The 24,217-nt window shown below is 36.7% G+C and overlaps 1 protein-coding gene across 17 annotated transcripts in view; it reads right to left on the minus strand.

Moving 5' to 3' along the window:
• Window positions 1-804: 804 nt before the first annotated feature.
• Window positions 805-24,217, minus strand: part of LOC112996840 (dystonin) — a 306,620-nt gene continuing 283,207 nt past the window's right edge. For 8 of the 17 annotated variants that reach the window (XM_064508595.1, XM_064508602.1, XM_064508593.1 and 5 more), the window contains 15 exons: window positions 23,405-23,533; window positions 19,773-19,916; window positions 18,729-18,917; window positions 17,784-17,913; window positions 16,695-16,858; window positions 16,226-16,388; window positions 14,566-14,720; window positions 14,322-14,396; window positions 13,436-13,453; window positions 10,287-10,404; window positions 7,688-7,756; window positions 6,717-6,916; window positions 6,164-6,274; window positions 3,265-3,388; window positions 805-1,855 (listed from right to left, as the gene is read on the minus strand). In XM_064508595.1, coding sequence (XP_064364665.1) covers window positions 1,590-1,855; window positions 3,265-3,388; window positions 6,164-6,274; window positions 6,717-6,916; window positions 7,688-7,756; window positions 10,287-10,404; window positions 13,436-13,453; window positions 14,322-14,396; window positions 14,566-14,720; window positions 16,226-16,388; window positions 16,695-16,858; window positions 17,784-17,913; window positions 18,729-18,917; window positions 19,773-19,916; window positions 23,405-23,533 — 2,055 coding nt within the window. In that variant the 3' untranslated portion in view covers window positions 805-1,589. The remainder of the gene's footprint in view (window positions 1,856-3,264; window positions 3,389-6,163; window positions 6,275-6,716; window positions 6,917-7,687; window positions 7,757-10,286; window positions 10,405-13,435; window positions 13,454-14,321; window positions 14,397-14,565; window positions 14,721-16,225; window positions 16,389-16,694; window positions 16,859-17,783; window positions 17,914-18,728; window positions 18,918-19,772; window positions 19,917-23,404; window positions 23,534-24,217) is intronic. The other 9 variants (XM_064508599.1, XM_064508596.1, XM_064508605.1 and 6 more) reach the window with 4 other exon arrangements.

Genomic DNA, 24,217 nt, shown 5'->3' on the forward strand with positions numbered 1-24,217 from the left:
GATAGATTGAAATGGATGGAATTAATCTTTTCAATATTATTTTGCTTTTCTATTTCTTAGAAACCGATTTGTGACCTGTACCTTCTGTACCTGTAGAAAGCTCTTGTGACAACGCAGACAAGAGGGTTTTAGCAGAGAATGCAGATACCACCATTACCTACAGGTAATGAACTGAACTTAGCCTTCATTTTTAGCATGCTAAGGGACCAGCCATAAATATTTTTTCCCCTAGAATTCCTCTACTACAGGTACAGTGTTTTCTGGTATATGAACAGTCGGATTTAGACTATTTGGTCTAACATATTGGCCAAATTCTAAGTGGGTCTTTCTGATATTAGAGATGAGAGCATTTTGAATTTCTAGAGACTCTGTCACTGCTTACTACAGTGTCTACCTAGCTGTTTAACAGCACTCCTATTTGAAGCTGCATCCTTTTTCCATTGAAAATAAACTATTATTAATCCTTTTAAAAGAATCCCTGAATGGCAAAAGTATTTCACTGACAAGAAGGGTAACTGAATTACTCTTTATGCCTTTCATACATCGTATAGAAATATCGCATTTTAATATGGAGAAAATAATTGTCAACACACAATAATTACATATAATTTCATATGATCTGATATGTGCAATTTAGTGTTTTATTAAACAAATACAGTAGCTAACCAAAACCTGATTGCTGATAATTGGAAATTACATTAAAGTCTATGCTCCTAGGGTAATTATTGGTCATTTAAAATGATTTATGCCCTAAAACATAATGCAAAAAATGATCTTCCTGTGAAATAAGAAATACAATAGAAATAAAGTTAAGGGACATGTTTATTTCAGAGCTTTCTGCAAGCAAAATTGCTTTGATACAAAATGAGTTCAATGATACAGTGCTACCATCCACTCAAGCAAAAGAAAACCTCACATTTACATGAATGCACTTTATATTGATATTCTTACAGAATAATAGTTCAAATATCCAGGATGTGTCTGGCCTCATTGAAAGCAATGGCACAGAAATGCTGCAAGGTATTGGAGTATCATATTACTGGCAAGTGCTTAATTAACGCTGTGAGTTCTCTGAGAGATGCTGTATAAATAAGGGCATTGTGAATGTGTTCTTGTGTTCCTTAGTACTTCTGACATACATCCTTTAGTGTTTGTTTAGTTAGATCAAAATGTGTAATTGTGTCTTTTGGCTTTTTTTTCTTTTTTAAAGAAAAATCATGAGGTATCCTTTACTGTTGACTAATGACATAGTGATAGACCTATTTTATTCAGGTTGCAAAGACTTACTGTACATTCAGTACACTGTACATTCGATAATTATTTTTAGTGTACTTTCTACACATTACTGTGTACAATTGTTAGTTTACATTAAAACTCTTCCCCCTTCTCACAGGATATGGCATAAACAAAAACAAATCTGACAAAAATTATACACATAAAATAAGAAGACAAATACACAAATAAGGCCATCTGCAGAATTAAAAATCCACCTCTTGCAATATTTCACAATAATTTCTACATAATATTTTACATCTTACAAACTTAAATACTTAATGCAAAAGGAAAAGACTTTTACAAAGCCAATCATATTATCTCTTCAAGGACTTGTCCAATTTGCTGGCTAGTGGCCTCCTTTGGGGAGTTGGAATTTTAGAAGGCTTGGCTGATCCTGGCCGAGAACCTGCTCGGGGTGTCGGTCTGCTTGTAGCAGGAACAGTCTCTGACATATCTGAGCATACAGACTGGATTTCTGAAATGTCAAAGTCAGATGCATCACTGCCTCGGCGGCTACTTGACCTGCTGCCAGCCTTGCTTCCTGCTCGGCTTCCAGGTCTACTTGGAGTTCTTCTCGTTTCTAGAAGGAGAAAAGTATTACAGGTAAGGATGGAAAAAGTGTGCGTATCTTTGGCAATTCCAGAAGTTACTTGGTGCACAAGCTAAACTTTAGACCTCTGCCAGGCAAACTAGATGATCATCTAGGTTCCCCTTAATATTAAACAAGCGCATAAAACAATACTGTTATCTCCCTCTAAAGAGAAGGAAATGAGAGATCAAATGCTGAGACACAGGTAATTCACTCAGTAGCCCATCTCATAAAAATGTATTATCCTGGCAACTTTTCTCGATCTATCAGACATGCAATTTATGTTTACCAGACAGCCTTTCCTCTACCATTTTCTCAGCTATCCATCAGAAGAATTCAACATCTAGCATCCTCATACATACCATTTCTGAATATATACCTTTGAGATGCAGATGAAAATGCACTCTATTTTTAGATGTGTACCCCCAATTTTTTAAATCAAAATCATATAGTTGAAAGCAACAAGTAAAAGAAGGAAAAACATTCCGCAGTCAAAAGAATGAGTAAATGAGCTCTCTGTGAGCCTGCTTAAGTGAAAGCCGGTCCAAACAATGTGCCATGAAGAAAAAAACAAAAGAATCTTAGACAGAAAAACATTAGTGTGGTTTTTCATAATATTGTAATTGTTTATTGAATCTTTCTGATCCTGATAAACCTGGTTCCCTGTATGTACGAAGAATGCCAAGTTGAAACTGAAATCTTAGGATGTTCGTTTTTTCAAATCAGTAATAACTTGAAAGATACGTACTAGTTGAGCAGGATTTTTCAGTCCTGCTCAACATGCAGTACTCTGCAGAGCTTAAGACTAGAGGGAAAGCCAGTAATGCTATTTTCTGTTCTAACCATCTAACCCCTTCCCTTGTGCAGAGCTGCTCTGAGGCTCCCAGAAGGACACAGCTTCACTACTTTCTGTTTTTATATACCGTTTTAAAAATCTTGATGGGATATTCTATTAATAAGGTCATCTACAGATGCTACCTGCGGTTCTTCTTTCAGAAGAAACAGACAAGTTATGATAAGATGACCACTTACTCTCCATCACATTTGAGCATAATTTGGATACTATCAAGAATTTAACACTGTTTTTAAGTAAATGCTTCTTTCTTAGTTCCTTAGGTGGATACACTGGACATATCATGGTCAAGAAGTTTGCCATTTACAACTTGGCACATCCAAGGGCTGAATGTACCTGCTGTACAGTGTTGTGAACTGTGTGAATGGAGGACCATTATCCTGACTATATGCACCATCAGCAATACTGATGTGGAGACAGCAAGACTACAACCCCTCCCACTCTTCTGACACATCTTCCTCACACTCGAACATACCCCAGAGTATTCAGTGGGAAAAGCATAGTTTTCAGCAATCAGTAGATCAAGCTCTAAAGTCAAGAGACTCACCTGCAAACTGAGCTCTAACTCTGGTAGCTGCTGTTGACAGTATGCCACTGTCTTCTCCAGAGTGGAAACCCTTCCCTGATAGATATCCTGGCAATCTGAGTTTACTCCCTTGAATTGGTGTTCCCTGTGCAGAAAAGATATGGTTGTTTCAATTGCCACTACTGATGATAAGGCCTAGTGTTAAGCAGCAGATAGCTTGGCATATGATCATCTTAACATTAACTATGAATCTAAAACACTGGTGTGAGTCACTAAAGGACATTTTTTGTGATGTGAACAGTTTTGAACATTGCTTTAGCGGTTAGTATTTGAAGTAGTCCAAATGTACCAAAAAAAAAAAAAAATCACCCAACAGTCTGCTTGGCATTAATATTTTAGCATTCTTTGTGTATGTATCAATTCATATATAAAAAGAGAAAGGCTGCCCTCTTATAATTAGTCCAACATAAGATTAGTTGATGGTACCTGACTTAAATTAACAGAGACAAGTGGCTAAGGCTTTTTGTCTACTATAATTCATACATCATGCTGACTGCAGTTATAGGTGGTGAATACGTTTGTTTCAATTTTGTAATTTATCTTGATGGTAAAACAAAACTACAGGATTTCAATCCCTTCTGCTGCAAAGCCAAAAAAAAAAAAAAAAAAAAAAAGAAAAAGGACCTAATTCAGAAAGTTCTTGTTGTCAGTACATTGTCTGAAATGTGTCTGCTTTATAGCTTTATCTTGCTTGTTTTCTGCTTTTTGGAATGAGATCCTGATTTGCTATTAGTCCCAAATGGAAAGATTTCTTTCCAAGTCACCAGAATTAAATCCTCAACTCTCAAATTTCCTTTCAAAGAAGTGGAAAACTACAGTAATTGTATTAATTAAATCAACATAAAAATACTAAGGAATTATCCAAAAGGAACAAATACTGCAATGATGAGTACAGTACTGCAGGTGGCCTAGACCTGAGGATCCTGTGTTACGTGCCTTTGATCCCCATACAGCACAGGGTAGAATTAGGTACCTAAAAACCAAGATTCAACACTGTGCACTGGGGGCTGCCTAGAGCTAAGAACAGAGAGGAGGCCCAATAGAGGGCCTGCTTGGCAGATGCTTTTGGCCCTCTGCCCAGTAGGGCCAGTTCTGGCACATCTGGAAAAGGAGCACACAGAGCAGACAAGCTGCTCTTTCTGACAGGGATGGTCACAATACTGAACTCTCTTTTAAAGCCAAGTATAAAGGCTTCACAGGCTACGAGTGTCCAGGTGGCCATACCTTGGAAATCTGCTATACAGAGATTACTTGGGAGGATAGAGAGAAAGGCAAATCTCTTGATTACCCCAGGTGAAACTGTTGCACTTTGTAGAAGAGACTGGGACAGAATCACTGGGCCAAGGAGAAAAAGAGATCAAATTTGTTCTTCAGTTTGGCCCTAAAACTAAAGGCAGTCTACACTGCCATACGAAATCATTCTCGTGGACAGAAAATACCTTTGAATGTCTCAGAAATCCACTAAAACTGACCCCAACCCCACTTGCTCCATTTATAATCTTAAACTATGGATTTTTATACAATAGCTCACTGAAACTATACACAGTAGTGACAACAGGTGAGAAATATAGTGCCCCCCATCTGAAATCAGTGCCAACCATTTTCAGTTCAATGTAATTCAATGAAAAAAAGACAGCTTTCCATGCCTGTAAACCCTGCACATTTCCCATGAATCTTTAAGGTACCATCAATTAACCTTCTAATTTAGTTACCACCTAAGAGATCAAAGAAAATAAAAGAGTTTATTAGAAACTGACAATTGATTCAACTTTGTGGTATTGGTAATCATTTTAAGCAACAGTCCTGTGTGCTGGAAGTGATATACAGACACCTGCAGTGCACACAAATAATGCACTCACACAGAAAGAGGGAGTGAAAAGTTTGTTATGCATCTTAAAGCCACACAGAGGTTATGTAAACTTAGCACTGGAAGGTGTCGAACAGCAACAGAAGTCGAAGTGCAGATTTGTGAAGAATGGATGCAACAGAGGTGATGGCAGAGCAAGCTTTCCTGCACTAAGCCATCTGTCTAACTCAGGGCAAGGATAACTTTGACAACTGAAAAGTCGGTCTGCAGTCTGATCAAGCTGCAATCTTTTCACTGACTGTAATGTCTTCACTGAGAAGACACTTTGGCTCCAAGCCCATTCAAATTTTGGTCATTCAACTTAATTGCCAGTACAATCCTAATTGGTATGCTAGCAGTTTCTCTGTAACTCATGGGCTGGAAGTAAGACCAAAGCTCATTTCCTGTAAGTCATCAAATAGCTATCTGATTAGAGCAACAATTGGTCATTACCCCCCTAAACTAAGCTCTCAGCTGCTGGAAAGATTTATCTACTACAGTCAGCCTTTTGTGCTGTCTTGCTCACAGTGACTGGGTATTTCTTTGTTTAATGATTTTGTATTGGAGATCATAATTTATTAATCTCATTCCTGCAGTTCATGAATATTATGGTACATTACAAACTTGAAGGAGAATTTTAGGAAAAGACAATCTGTGAAGTATATGAAATGCTATATAAAGAAAAGGATTTTTCTACATTTATTCATACAGTTCATTGCATACTCTTATGTATGACTCTATGATTTATTATTAATCATTTGTACTTCAAGCATGAATTTATTGAGGCTGAGTTTTCCTAAAAGTCAAAAAACAGAACAAACAGAACCATCAAAGAAAGACTGAAGAAAAAAAGGAAAGGAAAGAAATAATTTCGCAAAGGCCTAAAATAAAGACAGTGTACTAATATACAAGGTATACTGAAGCTCTGAAGCACTGAAACTCTAGTGACTGTTAGTGAAGTGACAGTTTTAGTGAAGGAACATCATTAGACTAGGATCTCTGTCCTTACTGTACCTCTGCAGATGACCCTTGATAGTCTGAAGATTCTGGTGGCTTAGAAGGAGTTGACGTTTTGCTGTTTGTCAACCATGGTTTACCATAGTTGCGTGTTAAATGATGGGGTGTCTGTATGAAACAATGGTAAATTAAAATATGAAGGACAGTAGGTGGGAAACAATGTCATGGAGAATACCCATGCTACAGGAAGATCAAACCTCACAGTAGAAATAAAAACTAAGCAGATAGAGTTGATGACAAATGTTCTGAGAAGTGGTGATGGCAGAGCTTATTTCTTAAATTAAATGGAGAGGTTCTTTGCTCTTTCCAAGCTTATTCCCAAATTGCCAGTTAGCTCATGCAGCACCTTAAATGTAAAGAATTCTTCTATTTTAGTGCTGCAAAAGAACAGCAGTAGAGGAAGCACACTGAAAACATTTCTCAGATTCTCCCAAACAATGAAATAAAATTGATACTTCCTATCAGCTAGTGAAAACACCAGTACCGCTAGAGCCAGAAACCGTTTATACCCCATTGGTTAACCAGTACAGTTTTGTATGTTCCTCCTTACCTTGGGTGTACTTGTAGCAACCGCTTGTGGGGCTGCTGCTTGGCCAGCCTGACTTGACAATGATGTAGATCTGTTGGGAGAAGCACCCCTTGAAGAGGGTCGTGATCTACGGCCCCTCGGTCGGAAAGCTGCCATGCTCTGACTGGCACCATCTGCCAAAATGAACTTTTCACGCAGCTCCACGTTTGTCCTCCCTTTAGCTGCAGCACATCAAAGAAAGGTGTTGATTTAGTCAGATATGAAGATTGTCACAAGGCTGTTTATTGACATTTTTGCCATGCCAACTCCAACACATTTTAAGGATAAATAAAATGCATTACTGTGCAATGCATTTATTTTGGACACAGAAGAGTTCGTGTGCAGAACTTGCTTATTCTAATACTTTATGCCAGCAGGAATGAACCACTGTCAAAGGAAGTCAGCGTGATAATGGAATGCTCAACGTGCTAAATCATTGTTAATCAATCAACTATTAATACATAGACACAACCTGATGAGCAGTTTTGCCAACTCTACAGCTACTCATAATAAATAATACTTGCTTGGATGTTCCAGAAGAAATTGCTAAGTACAAATTACAGGAAAGCAGCAAATATATTTATTCTGAACTATGAAATTATGTAGTTTGGCAACATGCAATGATGAACATAAAATCAAAACTATAATGAGGTAATTGGTGGCTAAGCACTCACACACACAAACACACACATAGGAGAGAATGTTCCAAAAGAATAGATGCAAGACGTTAGCTTTTAACTGTGTCAGTTTGAATGACAGTTGTTTTTGAAACACTCTTCAAGCACGTAAAAAAAAAAAAATTAGCTCGCAAAGCACCAGCCCATGTAGAAACACATCAAGCTACATGTGATGGGTGAAGCGTACTGTTAAAAATATATATATATTAAAAAAGGAGGAAGGAAATGAAGAGAAAGGAGAAGAAGAAGAGGAGACAAAGAGAGGGATTTGCCAACCTATAGTAGGCTGAGTGGTAATTGAAGAGTTTGATTCCGAACGTAACATTTTACTCCCGTGATGATGAACTAGAAAAAATGACACAGGATATGGGTCACATTAAAGAAAATCGTTAGCAGGAGAAGAAATCAAGTACAGCAGCTGCATATGCAAGAGACTCAGAGCTCCAGGCCAAAAGACAGAACTCAGAGCAAAAGCTGTCTCTAAGTGCTCTGAGATGAGCTCTTAAAGTTCCCCTAAGCAAAAAAGAAATAGCGCTTGAATAGACTCAGCTGTAGTCCCAACTATACTTGTGTAAGAGACACGTATCTGCTGACATAAAGAAGTAATACAAGCTAAAACTGTTTTACATAACTAGGCCCAGTACATTTTAAGCTGTTTGTCACTAGAGTTCTTTGAAATGTGAGTTATTTGGATAACAGGAGGAGGAGGAGCTCTTGGTGGAAATGCAGATGTGCTGCACAAAGTGCTTAAGGAAAAGTCTGAACCTGCACTACTGACATCAATGGCTACTTTGAATCACTGCCTTCAACAGGATTATGTATCCTAACTAGGATTATGTACCTATGTACAACTTCCAGTGTCTGGTTTAATAGAGATCAGTATTCCTTCGACCCATTCTGTTGACTTACGCATCTGTCCATGCACTTCCCGTGAAAAAGGTGTAAGGTACAATAGCAAATATTATAGTGGTACATAAAATACAAGGTCTGTTAAAGAAGAGGGGAGGGAAGAGCCAGTGAATAAAGTTCTAAAGGCCTCTTTATTTGAGGTTAGAGTAATAAGGACTTCTAATCAACTACTTAGATGTTTATTAATTATTGTAGCTGTCAGCGTCAACCCAAGTAGGACACAGAATAACAACAGCCTATCTGTCAGTAGGGCTGAGAAAAATGTTTGGGATACATCAAAAGTAATCAAGTTAAACCTTTAATGAAGCTCGATATTTTGACATTAGGCACATTTGATTTTCCACTACCTTGCACTTTTGAGGAATAGAAGTAAAAAGCTATAAAGTAAGGATTGCTCTGCAGGCATAAATGTCCGTACAATAGTAGCAGGTACAGAATCAGGCGCTAAATTTCAATTTAGCCTGTGGTCCAATACTAATAGATGTTGGACTAATATATGTAATGGTACTGTTACATTTATTTAATAATCCCTATATACAGTATGTTGGTAAGCAAAAGGATTATTTTTAATATTACTGAAAAAAAGATGACATCACAGGGATTTTTTCCTATGTTGGTTATGATAGTTCCTTTATGATACTTACAAGAAGTTTTATGGGTGCCTTTTATGCTCATGGGCAAAGGTCTGTAAGCCTGAGAGGCACACATTGTCAGTCCTTACAGAGTTCTGTAGTAGCTTCTTTTTTGGCTTAATATCCTTATCTTACCATGACAACTGCTACAAATACGAGTTGTCCAGCTGCTCAAGGCCTGTATCTAAGTGTCTGGAATCCCAAAAGCCGAAGCTGAGTCAGACAACTGTCACCAGGATAAGGTCTGTAGGACAAGTGATCTCTCAGTCTTCCACAGTTTGCTTGCCTGTGCCTTGAACTCTTCTGTGCTGTTCTCACACTGATACAGTATTGAGTGTAATTCTACAGAAGCTTTAAGAGGTAAATCAGAGTAAATTTAACACTGGCAGCCAAGTGGATAGAATTACCTAGTTACATAACGTTAGCTCACTGTGAACTCAAATAGTCATTATATACTTTTTGCAATTTTACTGGTTTTTTTTACTGCCTTTTTTTTTTTTTTTTTTTTTTTTTTTTGCAAGTTTGACTTGCATCTCTCCTAGCACCTTCACAATTGGTTTCTCTTCTGTCTCCCCTTGTTGCTCCAAGAATGGTGCCAGACAGAGCCTACTTCCACACTACAGGGGTAGGCTGTCTGACAGAAGATGATCCCACATTAAGTTGCTGTCTGCTGATAAAACAATGCATTTGATATAACTGCATTAGAGGGCATGGGACAGAGCACTTCCTACTCCCCTGGAACAAAAAGTCTTCCTGATCAGAGCATTTTCCACTCATTTTGTAGAAGGTTCAGGGCTCTGCAAAGTGGTTCTGGGGAGAATGCCAGTGAAAAGTCAGGGCTACAAAGGCAGAGCCTGAGAGCCTGTGTGCAGCCACTGGCCAGAGAGGTTTGGGCTTTTTTTTCCCCTGGGTACTCTTTTTGATTTGATTGTCTTATTTTGATTTATGGCGTTAAAACTTCTCTCCTGCTGAGAGGATTTTATTAGACATTTCTGTTTGTTATTTCTGCCAAGTCATACAAGCAGCTTCCATGCCATAAACTCTGTTTGGGCTAAGTTCAATTCTTAGTTACACCACTCTGAAAGTGGAGGAACTGTGCAGAAGACACCGCAGTTATTCTAGACATACATCAGTGCAAGTGAACAGGATCTGAACCATGGGATTTAAAGTTTACAAAAACAGAACATTATGGGACATTTAATGAGTTGGTGTTTACAGGACTGGCATTTTATACAATTCATTCTCTAATCTGAGACAAAGAACAATACTACTCTTGACAGTGACTGTATCCAAATAATTATCTGCACGTCCATTTTAACAGTCTTGTTACATACCCCTGCAAGGATCATTTTTCACTAAGAACTCGTCGAGTGCCATCCAGCCACCTCCAACACGAACCATGACTGTACTTCTTAGGATACGAACAAGCCGCAGTTGTTGAGAGTCACCAAACTGCAATAAGATAAAACAATATTCTGAGGCTCTCAGTCATTCTTGAAAGGCAACAGATGCATTTCAATGCTGATGAGTTAAAAGTCAGACTTTGTAAAAGTTTTTTTGATATTTAATTATTAGTAAATGCTAAAATATCAGATTTATTTAGGGAGATTATTGAAGCTGTTAAGATTTCAAATCAAATGCCACTGCATTAATCCAAAGGAGATGGCAGGATGGTAAGAAAGAATCTCAGGTTTAATTTTGTGCTTGGTTCTCAAATCTCTGATTTTATGAAGGAAGCAAAATTAGTAACAGAGTCATTTAATTGATTATGATCTGCATTAGTAAAAATTAATGAAGACTTATTCACATTATTTCATTATTAAAATCTTAAGCAAACTCTCTTCTGCAACCGTCTAATTTTTAATGAAGTCAGCTGAAAAGAAGGTAGTATTGCTTTAAATGATCAGTAAGTGGGCTGCAAATTCAATTCATTACAAGAGTGTTGCACTGTTCCATCAATTGATTCATTATAGAGATATTTTCAGGTATACTGTTGATACTGCTCACATATAGCTAGGTCCATGTGGAGAAGGGAACATTAAGAGAGCAATGAGTGATCTTTAGCTCCCATAATTGTCCTTTGTTATAAGCTGCTTGTCACCCCTCTGTTCACACACTGAGGTTCTTCAGAATTCAGACATGCGCAAAAAGCCTGTTTCATACTAACTCTTCCTTTGGGCTGATGGCTAGACCAAAGATACCTTTTGCTCTTGTAGACTGTTAACAAAACCTATATGAAGTATCTCAGTTTAAATCTGGATCAAGAAAAAGTGATCAAAATGTTGAGCCCATGATCTCACAAAAGCTAACCAGAAAAATTTAGTACTTTTTAGATGATGCCATTAAAACGTTTATTTGATATCAGATCATTAGGCCAAGTGTAGTGCTCTGACACGCAAGTATGCAGAGCATTCGTTGAAACCAAAGGAGTCAAACACACATCTTTGGAAAAAATCTCTGACCCTTGGAGAAGGCTGACCATAGTTCAGCATACCTACTTGCTCCAGTGAGGGGACTAAAATGCTTTAAATGCAAATCACGCAAATGTGCTACCAACTTGTTAAATGAGTTTAGTTGTTTGATACTGCTTAAGCCAAGGAGAGAGAGTAAGATTAAAGGAATACTACTTTTAGGAACCAAACAAAAGCAAAGCTCGCCACTTAATAATAAAAAATTTTGTTATAAATGAGAAAATCTGAATGAGCATTATCTGTAAAGGTTTTTTTATAATGTATTCAATATGTGTGTAACAAAGAATCAAAAAATGGCATCCAAATTATGCTATTTATTTTCATTGACTTGTTTCAAAAGAAATTTTTTTCTAGAAATCCTAACGATCCTCTCTTTCCTTTTCTCCCTCCCGCCCACCATCCCAGCTTAATTCTCCATTTCAACTCTGTCAGACAACTAGACCAAGGGTCAGACGCAGTATCCTTTGGAAACTGTCTAGGCTGTAGTTAATTCAGACGGCAGGGCTTCTGGAGAATAGCACAGAGGCATCTCTCAAGGCATTTTTCCTAACAGTAACTCAGACAATTTCCCTGTTAAAATAGGCTGGATATCAACTTTCCTTGAACAGTATTGACTGTTGTTTCAAATGACTAAAAATCAGAAGTACAAACATTAGGATAAATACTTAAAGGAAATCTAGTTTATGTTACAAAAAACTCTGCTCTTGATGACAGCCATGTATCATCACTGTCACTAGAGAAAACTCAGTCAACCTGCTGTAGTTGCTTTTTGCAATGATGCTGTTTTGCACCAGTAAAAGTTAGATGCCACCCAAAATGCTGTATTTTTCCCAGATCTGCGAGTACAGATCTCAGAGAAGAGGATTAACATCACTTTCAAATAGTCTTTTCAAATCCAGGCTTTATATGTGGAGGACATTTTAAGATGTCACTTAGATGTGTTATTTGAGACACATAGAAAGATTATCCACTGCTCTTTGTACTTTCTTCTATACTTCAGCAGGCTTTGTCAGTAACTGAGAATGCAACAACTGCATTTGCAATATCCCTAGATTTAAAATGGTGAATGCTGCCAACACTAGTATATCCCGAATGGATCTTACATATTGTTGCCCTTAAAAGAACATGAGTAAGATACTAATGATATCAGGTACCATTTGGGTAAGCCATTTCCATTCTTACCAGGAAAGCAAGATTTAGCAATCTAACAAGTTGTGTATGAGTACACACAACACAGTACCACAGGAGTAAGTGAGCACTGTTTAGCATTTCTTCCCTATCTCATTGTAGGGTACCACTGCAACCTGACTCACTGATGACCCAACTGACAAGCAGTATACAAATAGTATTCTTAAAAACAGTTACTATACACTATAGATTGGCCATAACTCTTTGGAAACACTTTGGAATAGGAAATAGTCTAAACTGGAGTATCAAGTTTATTTTGCCTATTTCCAAAATACGTATTTAATAATTCACTTCGTTAACATATAACATATGAACAATCAACTAGATTCTTAATCAGACTACTTGATTGCACAGGGATTTTTTTCAAAATGAAAGTTTTTTCACCTTGAGTTGCAGTAAATGAATAGTATGACATTGGGATCTGTGTTTATTGTGAATAGGCTTAATCAGTTAACCTAAAAAACATAACATGGTATCTTGAGGTATTCCGTTACAAAACTGAAAACTGATAAAATATTATTTTTAAATTACAGTTTAAATGTCCACGATTTTTACTATGTGAATTGCTGCTGACCATTGTCTGGTTCCTTTAAAAGTAATCTCCGTAATGAAAAAATGGTCAAAGAAAGCAGGGCGGTGGGGCTTCTCAGAAAAGGTATGCTCCATAGCATTCAAAGGAATACCACAGCTGACCATCAATGAATTAGCTGAAGATGAAAGGATGGCGAGAGGACTGACCATTGCAAGCTTAAGTCACTACACATTAGCGGGGAGGGGGGAAAAAAAGAGAGAGAAACTTCATAACACATTGCACTGGTTTATACCTGATTTCCCAGGAAGAACTGATAAGAAATGAAAAATGGAAGAAAGACACGATTAGTTTACAGGAAATTCTCTACATGACTCTAAACACATGCAAACTAACACATTAGACATTCTAAATAAAGTATCGAGTTCAGAGATGAGCAGGTAGCTAGCTCTCCAGAGACTGAATATTGAAGACTTCTCAAGGCCTTTGTCTCCTTTCCATTGCTGTTTGTGTGGTCTTTTAAAATCATCTAAGAGTATTTAATATGCTCTCTTAGCCAAAAACTACATATCTCATCTGAAATTGTTCTGGTTATTGAGTCTAGGGGTAGCAAATACTTCTCTATAGTATGATATGTTTGGGGGTTTTTTTCTGTGATTTAAATTGTTCTGCAGATATCTAACACATTGTGTGCACTTCTACAGATGAAGGAAGAGTGTGCTCCAATAAAATGACAAGTGGGGAGTGAAAGTGATAGAATACACTTTAGCCAGACATTTTTGAAGTATAACATAATACCATAGATGAAAATATCAGTCAATGTTTTTATGATACTAAAAGAAAACCAGCTACAGTTTAAACACTTTGGATATTCACAGGAAGTTTGGATTTGAAGGACCTGTTTTATTTATGTATGTATGCAGTTAGCTTTTAAAAATTCCCATACATTGAAAATAGTTTCTGTAGTTTCAGCGAAAATTAATAAATGCAGCAGCATTTATCTACATTATTAGCCTGAATGTTCTAAAAAGAAAAATTCATACAAAACTGAGACAAACTGAAAGTAAGAAAAATGTCATACAAGATTTCTGTAAATGAATATAACCTAATTCCTTGCATAGCCATGTCATATGGAGAATCTGTAAGCTGAAAGAGCAAAGAAGGTCCTTAGTAAGACTTACCCTGTACTTGTTATCCCCAATCTGTTCCACTTGAAATCGCTTTGCGCATTTACATTTAGCTACCTGCCTTGTAACCTGAAAAAAATCACAACTGGATAATTACTTTACTGCTAATATCACATTTTTGAAAGACTTATGTAACTGGAAAACTGCAAATTATATTGACAGGAAAATCAAATTAAATATTAAAAAAATGTGACTATGGTAGAATAGGATTTGCTATCTAAGGAAGCAGAAAGTGTACCTCATCTTCAATTTTATCAGCATCTGTGAGAGGCTTGTATGCATCTTTGTTTGGATGAAGAGCTGCTACAAATTCATAATAGTCAATATATCCATCACCATCTCTATCAAAAATGTCCGCAACAGCACTCATTTCAAGTCGACTTGTTGGGAATTCTGTAAGACAAAAGACAACAAGCGAAGCTAAGTTTTTTGGCTTTTCAATCCCATTACAATGAATGGCTTTATCACAGATCTTAAAGGTTTTGAGGAACTAAGTGAAAGATAATGTTTATCAAAATGCCTACAGAATTCAAAGGAGTAAAAGAATCTTTCTGAAAAAAGGAATGGATCGCCCATGTTACCTAGATTTTGTATAAAAATGAGTATCATAGTGTGGCTTGAGGAGCAATGCACAAGAGAGGGCACAGATGAAACTGTAGGATGGAAATATTTTATAGCATTCTTGACCTCCAAAACACATAAAATACCAGAGATAACAAGATAAATTGTTAGTGAGGAAAAGTCATGGAAGAATTTTAATGCTAATATATTTGGAATGCAAGGCCTCTCAATTCAGAAACATGGACAGTGTTTTGTGAAACCCTTCTTTAGATCAAGTTCATCAGCAGCAGAGTATTAACCTACATAAAGATGCTTTATGAAATGGTCAAATAAAATTTCAGGATAGTCAACAGGGATTAAATCACGGATATTTGGCAGAAACAAGCTGATACCAGCTGAGTTAAATGAGTAAGCTGCATAACCCCTTGGTGGTATTAGGGATTTTTTCTCAACTTTGGTCAGTCCAAATCAAACAGCTATGGGCATATATATTATAGTTTTGCATTCCCAAAGCAGGGGAAAAATACCTATTTTGCAATATACTCCTACTGAAAGACTTTATCAAGAGATGTTAAAAGCAATCCAATTCTGAATCTTCAATGCTAAAAGCAAAAGTCTCCATGACTTGAAGGTAAAAGATTGTTTTAAATAGTAGGCCCTTGTCTGTTATGAGTCAAATCCTAAAGGAATACATGATCACAGATTCTATGCGGAAGGCTTACATTACCACCAACTGTACATACATAAGGAAAATAAATCCAAAAGGAAAGCTAGGAAAAGTCCCTTCCTAGCTCTGATTTGTTGACATTTTGATCCACATTATACAGGTATACAAACATACTCATGAGTACAAATGACAAACACTGGTTTCAGAGATTACATGGTTTCCTTCTGTAATTGCAAGTATTCCATTTACTAAATACTTTAATAAAAAACATGTGATTCATGAGAACTGCTTTTGAAAATTATCTGTAGCTTTTATAAAGTATGTTTTACTATTCTGACTAATCAATGAAATGTAACCACTGAAGTGGCTAGTGCACTGTAGAAATGACAAAACGAGTCCAGTAAACCAGTAAACTGTTAGGTAGACAACAGTATAAATGTGCCATTTGTAATCTGATTCACAATGGAAAAGAGTTCTTAGAACTAGAGTTTCTAGACTCTAGAAATATTTTAAAATAAAATAATTATAGTCTAAATTAATTATAATCAGTGACTTCGAAGGAGAAATCTGTGACCTTCTAACATAATGGGCCATGTAGTATACACTATATAGACAATAAATTATCATGAGATGCCTTGAAGCTTATCATTAAATTAATTTTAAAACTTACTTGAAGAAAGAATTCCATCAATAAATTCCTGTCTTGTTATCTTTCCATCCTGATCTTTATCAATCCTCCTAAAGAAGTCCATCACACGAGACTTCTTATGGTTCATCCACCGCATATATTTTTTCCTCCAAATATCAAAATCAAAGTTGGCAAATTCTTTCAACTTAATAAAAAAAGAGAAAGAGCTTTTTTCAGTTGAAATGAGTAATTTTAGAAAATCAATGAGAGAGATACTATCTGCATTCTTTTAAACAGTTGGCTTTTTAAAACATTCATATAGGTCCTCAAGAATCTTGACTCAGTTACAATGAGAATGACAGCTTTTAAAGGGAAGGTATTTCAGTGTTTTCAGATAGCCGTATCATACAACAAAAGTGGAAGGTTTACAGTACTGCCAGTTTGATCCAGGAAATGCAGCGTTAAACAAAATTACGCAGAGTATGTATATTCTGTAGAGTCCTTTGCTGACCTCTTCAAGTCTGTCCAAAGCATCATTAAGTTTTCTTCTTCTTTCCAAGGCCAGAAGCCAGACTTGCTGCCATTTGCTGACTAAAAGGTTTACCCTTGGATTCTTGGTTTCAATTTGTGCCTGGGTTGCTGATGGATATATGCCTGGTGTTGGGGAACGCTTTCCTGTTAAAACACAGTAATACATAAAAAGTCTCACCCAGTTCAAACAAAACATTCATATGAAGGATACTAGACCTTCCTAAAACTACTTTTCCTGTCACAAATAATGAGCCCAAATTCTGGTATGATTCTTTCTAATGAGACTTTTCACATTGCTTGGTCAGGACCGCATTGTGGTTAAACTACTTAGCTTTTGTCTAGTTAGTGGTAGCTACTACTGGCTGTACCCAGTGAAGCTGCACAAGTTAAATAGCAACTTAAGAAAAACCTTTCTAAGACAGCTTTACTAAGTAAATAGCATGATTTTAGAAGCAGATTCCAATATGTATGGCAAAGTATATCTAAAAATGAAACAGGTCAGTATATATAAAAATACAAAAAGCAAATTCCTAACTTGAAGATTCACTGTCCATTAAACTTGGCTGAAAGGAAGACTTCCTAATATAGTTCCCATATCATTTCATAGATAGTAAAAGCAAAATTTTGTCCTTACATCTGTGTGTAAAAAAGTTATTTGCACTTTCAAATAACAGTAGGTTGACAAACAATCAACCTGTGCACATTCTTGGAGGTTTATTAGCACACAAAAGTCTACATAGAATAAAATACATATTCAGGAAGTACGGACAAATTTTTAAATGTTATGATGTTCTTTATATTTTCAGAACAAATTGATATAACTTTAATTCCAGTAAGTCTCATAGTCATATCTTATCTATCAGCATAATTAAATACACAGTCTGCTATAAAAAGCAGTTTCATCACAATGAAAAATATATAATGAGAAAAATCAGCAAAGAGAGAATTTCACCCCATTTCACATGAGTGTTCTGATGCTAATCATACCTGTTAGGTTATTCATAATCAGTCATCCTTATAGACAGAGCAATGGTGTATGTGACTTGCCCCAAAATACTTCATTACTTACTTCCTGCTCTCCCCTTATCAAGGACAGGTATATGAGATTGTACTGGCGTGGGTTCAAGTGCCTTTCTTTTGTAGGTCTTTGTAACTTTATCCACATCAGGTTGTTTTCTGGTCATTTCCTCCATGAAAGTCTGCAATCGAATAAAGGCTGTTTTAATTAACAATACACAAAAGTGACCACAAGAATGAAAAACACAATATCAAAACACTAAAGTTACAAGATTGGCACTGAAAAAGAGAGACTCTAATAATGCCAGCCTCACAAAAAAAACCCCACAGATAAAGTATTTTTTTGTAGGCAAGAAATATCAGCAATATAAGCTTTTAGTAACACTTTAGGACCACCACAGCCTGGCTATTAAACATAGCCTAAATCTAAAAACAGTCTGCCCAACTCCTTGATTTCTTAACTGCGTATGGTGAGGTGATGTACAACAGATCTTTGTCTCGTGAGTTCTCAGCTGTCCTTTCCTGTGCAGACTCCAGGTCACAGAAATGAGGTCACTAAGCTCTGATATGTAAGCTGGGGTATGCTTATGAGCATTCACTGCACCAGCAGCTCTCTCAGGCACTTCATAAAACATATTTTTGAAATCTAGTCAGTAAAGCCACACTGCAGCACTAGTTCTAAGGCAGCACACTATAACATATTTCATATGTTGTGGGGTTTTTGATGGTTATTATCCTTGTTCCTACAGAGAGTTCTAGGTTTGCTTTTAGAACAATGCCGCATTAAATGGATTTTTTTGCTTCTTACCTCCTTGTGTTAAATAAACCACAAGCACATCATATACACATAAAGCACACACATAAGTACCCAGAAAGTGATTCAAGGACTAAAGCAGGAAAAAGCTAAGCAGATTCACACTCAATTACACAGCAAAGTTGAGATGAGAGCATCAGCTGTGAAATATGCAGGAGACACATATCATTTAATGTGCCTTACCTGATGCTCAGCTATGAGCGCTTTAACATCCTCAATCTCCTGGGGGATAACCTCTTTATCTTTTTCACTAAGTGTAGTCTCTGCCCACTGTAACCAGGACAACAAAGCTTCCAGCAACTCCTGGTTAGCGATAAGTCCAGCCAGAGCTCCTGCCAGTCTCTGTTGATGTTGTTTAGCCCATGCTAATACCTTGATAAATAAATCAATGCGTGAATATTGGCACATCTGGAATTCTTTGAAACTTATTTTAAATTGCCATACTAACTGTAAACCCCCATCTTCCTCCCACCCTTCTTGATGCTTGATTATCAAAGGTGGCTAGATTACTAAAGGTGCTAGGTACCTAAAATTCCCAGTTCAACCACACTGTCATAAATACTCAAATCTAGGTATTAATGCAGAGAATTGTGAGTTCTGGCAACTTATTAAGGACTTGATGAAACACTATGTATAAATTGGTGAATCATATAGGCCTGGGGCGGGTGGGGGGGGAGCAGGGTGTCTGTCTTCTTTCTGGGCATTCCTGAAGCCATACTTTGCTAATACTAGCATTTGTTTTTCTTTAAACTTAATACACACACAAAATGCCACCTTTAGCAGCTGGGCATGTGGTGTGTCTTCTGAAACCTCCTTGTAGCTGCTTAAATCATTCAGAAATCTCCCAGCTTAAAAATACGTTGCACTCAAATATTCCCTAATGCAATTAGAAAATGATGTTTCAAGTTTGCCTTGTATTTTTTTCTTGTATTTTAAGTTGCTCCCTAGAAACTATCAGTTTTCCTCACATGACAAGTGTCAGACAGTATTTCCTTTAATACATACAAACAAAGAAACTTGACCATTTGCTTTAGTTCCTTAAGTCCTTTAAGCTTTAAAAGAAAACCTATGGAAGCATGGTATTCACATGCCTCACTGTGGGTATTTTAAATGTTTAGTTCTCAATAGCTGAATCATTTCCTCTCAGTAGAACTACCATGTTAATTGCCAGCTATGTTCCAACTAAAGACTGACTGTTTCAGTGAAGATGGCTTGAGATATACTGACCTCTTCAAATCTGGCTCTGATGATTGTTATCCAGTGTTTAATGGTTGTGATGGAATCTGGGTGGCAGATAGCCAGGATAGCTTCTCCCATACCTGTTGCTTTATTCAGTTCTGCCTTTTTCTCTTCCAGTTTCTTCATAAATTCCTAATCAGAAGCACCAATTTGAATTAGATAGTGGCCAAAGTTGAAAGAGAAATCTGAGTAACTTCTATGTAAATGGGTAATCTGGAAGGTCACAGACCTCTGGATCACTCAAAGCTTGAACAGATTCAGTAGGCAAGACAAAAGTAAGAGGCAAGTTTAATTTTTATGAGAAACATTTAAAATATTTATATATGTTTTTATATATATATTCCACATAAACTACTAAGTGAAGCTTTAAAACCTTTACCCCAGCCTGTTATTCCTTCATAGCCCAACATATTGTACATATTTGAAACACATATGCTCTTATTAAAAAAGAAAGAATATGGCATCATTTTGGAAGTGCTGTAAATCTGCTCTGCAATGGTTAGAATCATTAATGACAACTTAACTTGTTGGTCAGTTATAGTAATTCTTCATAATAAACTACCAAGCTCCTAACAGAGAATGGAAACATCCAACTATGATTACATGCTAAGACAAGGTGATAGTGGACTTCAGAAGCAGCTCTGCCAACTTAACACAAATGTGAAAACTTGAAAACTCAGCAGTTGAGAGGGGAGAGACAGAGACTGTTAATTAACCAGCTGGCTTCAAAGGTACTGTCATGTGGGAAAAATCTTGTAAAACAGAATAATAATGTTTGTAGTTTGAGTACTCATGCTTGTAGCCATTGATGCTCCTAGGTAGCTACAAAGAGGAAGAGGTGGCAAGATCAAAATCAAAGTGAGGAAGAAAGCAAAAAAAAAAAAAAACCTGACAGGCTTAGCAATTCCCATCCTTTCTGTAGTTCACATTTCTATTTTTTGGATTATTGTTATTCCAAAGTTTTTGCATCTCCATCATTTGTTATGTCATAACATTTGTTATGCCTACATTTTGTGCAAGTCTGCATGTCTTTGTGAGTGTACCCTTAACTCAGCCTGCCACCAATTTTCAGTGCCCAGTGGAATTGTTCATTATGCTTTAGCATCTTTAATTGGGCTACGAAAGGCAGCCATGTCTCTGAAAGTTTAACTTAACTCTTCTTCTCTCCCTCCCCTAAAAGGTTATTTTAGATTTCAGAAATTAAAGATAAGCTAAGTCACGTTAGAAAATCATATCAGAAAATTGAGAGTCACCTAAACATTGTAAAAATGCATTCTAAGACAACTCATAATTAGACTATCCAGTGAATTTAAAAAGATAAATATGGAAGTATTATGAAATAAATGTGAAAAAAGTTCTTTTGTATCACATTCAAAAAGCTTGGAATAGGTAGGCTGTGTATTAAATAAGTTTGACTTAAGTTTAGATTAATGGCAGAGTTTAAGAACAAATCACGGTACCAGGTCTTCTCTGGTGGTGATAAAATCCCATGAATTCTTGCAATATCTCAGCTCAAAATGGTTTTGGAAAAGTCAGTGTGGATTGTAGGGAGAGATTACCAACATAAGCTGGGGCCAGGAAGAAAATGGGCACACACAACACTATATATTCCCCACACAACTCTACTAGAATATCTCAAAATTTAAATCTTCAATACATACAGTGTATTAAGCTTCAATACCAAGTGTGCTGAAGTCTGTGGCAGTTTAGTGAATCACAATATACATTCACAAGAGAGGAGATGGGAGAACAAATTCATCTCCCTCATTAACTAATGAAGTGCATTAACCCACTGTACCTCAGTCCACAGAGACAATGGTGAGTGGTAGAGAACCTCTCTGCTAGAGGCAAGTAGAAGTCATTAAATCATGTGCAGTATTCAAGAAAAAACTAAGTAATGGCCATAAAGATGGACAATTTGGATAAAATACTATAATAAAGAAAGCTTTCAACACATAGCTTGATCCAAATGCATTAGAACTATTTTAGAGGAATTAAAAAGTGTATTATAAAAAGAAGACACATTTCATATTTATCTAAATAATGTCATAGTAATCTCTTTTGAGAATATTGCAGCGATACAATAAAAATAGAAAATGAAGTAATATCAGTGAACTACCTTGTCCCTTATTTTCTTTTCTGCTCCTTAAAAACTAATGTTATGGCTATAAGAGAAGATACCAATCATTCCAGGATGATTTTGTTGAATATCTCTACTGAGTGGTGAAGAAGCTGTGCCATGATTTTTCCTAGATCGACAATTTCTGTATTTCTATTATTTGTCCTTTAGAAAGAAAATGTGACTGCTAGAACATCTTCTAAAGTCTACTAAAAACTTCTAAGTAGTATGTGGCTACACTTTTTTACAGAAGTATTTTGTTAATTAATATGAATTGCAGAAACAGAAATTTAAATTCCATTACCACCAACATTTTTTCTAATGATTTCAGTGGAACCAAGATTTCATTCAGATAGTTCTTTCCCCTGTACTCAGAAGACCAAAATAATAAAAGGAAAGTAAGAAGCAGATGTGAAGGAGAGGCAGGTAAAAGGGCAATTTCACTGCTTCAGAGACACCTGGTAGCTACTGCCAGCTTCTCCATGATATCAACATATGTCGAGATATATGTACCTTTGCCAGCTAAAGAATAGCACCTAGTTCCCATGGTCCTAAATTAAATTTGAAAACTTCAAAACTCACGCTGTTGTCTTAGTACCCTGAAAACTCCCAAGTTATCAACAGTTAGATAGTCACACCCTGCATGCATTCCTCTGCATAATACTCTTCCCAAACTCACTTAAAACAAGATGCTTTTTGCTGTTCCATTTCCGTGTATGTTTTGTTATAACTTTTTTCAGAGCAGTAATGAATAAATCCATTACTATTATCATTTGTTCTATAATATCATGGACACTTTTGTTTTTACACTACATTATTGGTACTATTACTATTTCATTTTTAAGAAGAGTTTTGCATGGGCACAAATGTTTGTGTGTGTAGCCTTTTGTATCGAGAGGGAAGATATGACCCCTAATTTTTTTAGTTATGCTCTTCACTCAGCCATTTTCCCATTTCATTACTGCAAAGTCAGTTTGATGGCTTGTAATATAGTATCTGCAGTACCTATGGCACTGCAATATTTCAGTACCTAATGCATGTGAAGCGTGACAGCATGGTGTTTTATCATGACAGAAGGTTAATGGATGATAACATCATTCTGCTGACACTTACAGATGACCTTCAAGAAAAAGTATAGGGTGGTTCGTTCAATGGTGTTAAGAAGACAGATATACTTTTGCTACTGTAACACTTTGTGTTATAATTGTCAGGCAGCATTTGTTCCACAGAGTTTTCTGAATCCATCTCTAAATGTTTACAGCAACTTTCTAAATGTTCATTATTTTCTTAGTAAACCAGTATGACTTAGGAGAACCCACAGTATGTATGGGCACCAAATTCAAATCCAGCACATTTCTAATTTCTCTATAAAAACAGTTGCAAAGACAAAGCATGGATACTGGATTTGAATACATGAGCTAGATTTTGCTTTGTTCCCTTTATTTCCACTCTGTAATAGATGTATTAGAAGGAATAGGATCCTCTTTATTTTCTTGCTTACCCTGTGCTGCTCTATTAGTGTACGTAAAGCCTCCTCATCATCTGGAAGGACCCCATGGAAACGAAGAGCCTGCTCAGCCTCTGCCAGCCACTCCAAAAGAACATGAACAACAGAGTGGAATTCTTCTGCCTATTAAAAAACAAACAGCAATGGCACTCTTGAGGGGACCTGACAGACACAGTGCAGCTTATACAAGGAGACGGAGCCCAGGTGTGGAGTCACTGATCATGGAGCAGTAGTGGCACATTAACTTTCCATTAAAAAGTCAATGATATACAGTACTACATTTTCATAACTGTAGAAACATCTCATGCGTCTCAAAAAATTGTAGGAAGTCTAAAAGCCTGTTCATGCTTTTAGCCATCTGATTCATAGTGCATGTGCAGCTCAGCTGAGAATGTCATGCCTTTGTGCTGACAAATTACACGGGAGGTGCTTTCATGAACCAGCTGGAGAGATGAGAACTGTATTTTCTGCATAGCCTAAATCACTGGTTAAGCAAAATTAGCTGAGAGGCTGTTGCTGACTAACCCCTTTATGGTTGAAGAAAACAAGAAAACACCTTTGGGCACTGCCATATTCAAACACAATCAGTGTTTGAGGTAGTTCAGGACTGTGCCTGCTGAGAGACCAGGCAGCAGGACAAACACAGTGTTCTGGGAATCACAGGGCAGGAATTTTGTGCATGGATACGTCGCTGTCACAGAAGGAGCCCCAAGCTAGAATCAGCCCAAGCTCAAACATCTTCATAGTGCCGAGCTGTGCAGACATATTACCTCAGGTTTGCAACCAATACATATGGACCTATTCGTT

The sequence above is a fragment of the Dromaius novaehollandiae genome, chromosome 3, assembly GCF_036370855.1.
Source record: "Dromaius novaehollandiae isolate bDroNov1 chromosome 3, bDroNov1.hap1, whole genome shotgun sequence".
NCBI classification, from domain to species: Eukaryota; Metazoa; Chordata; class Aves; order Casuariiformes; family Dromaiidae; genus Dromaius; species Dromaius novaehollandiae.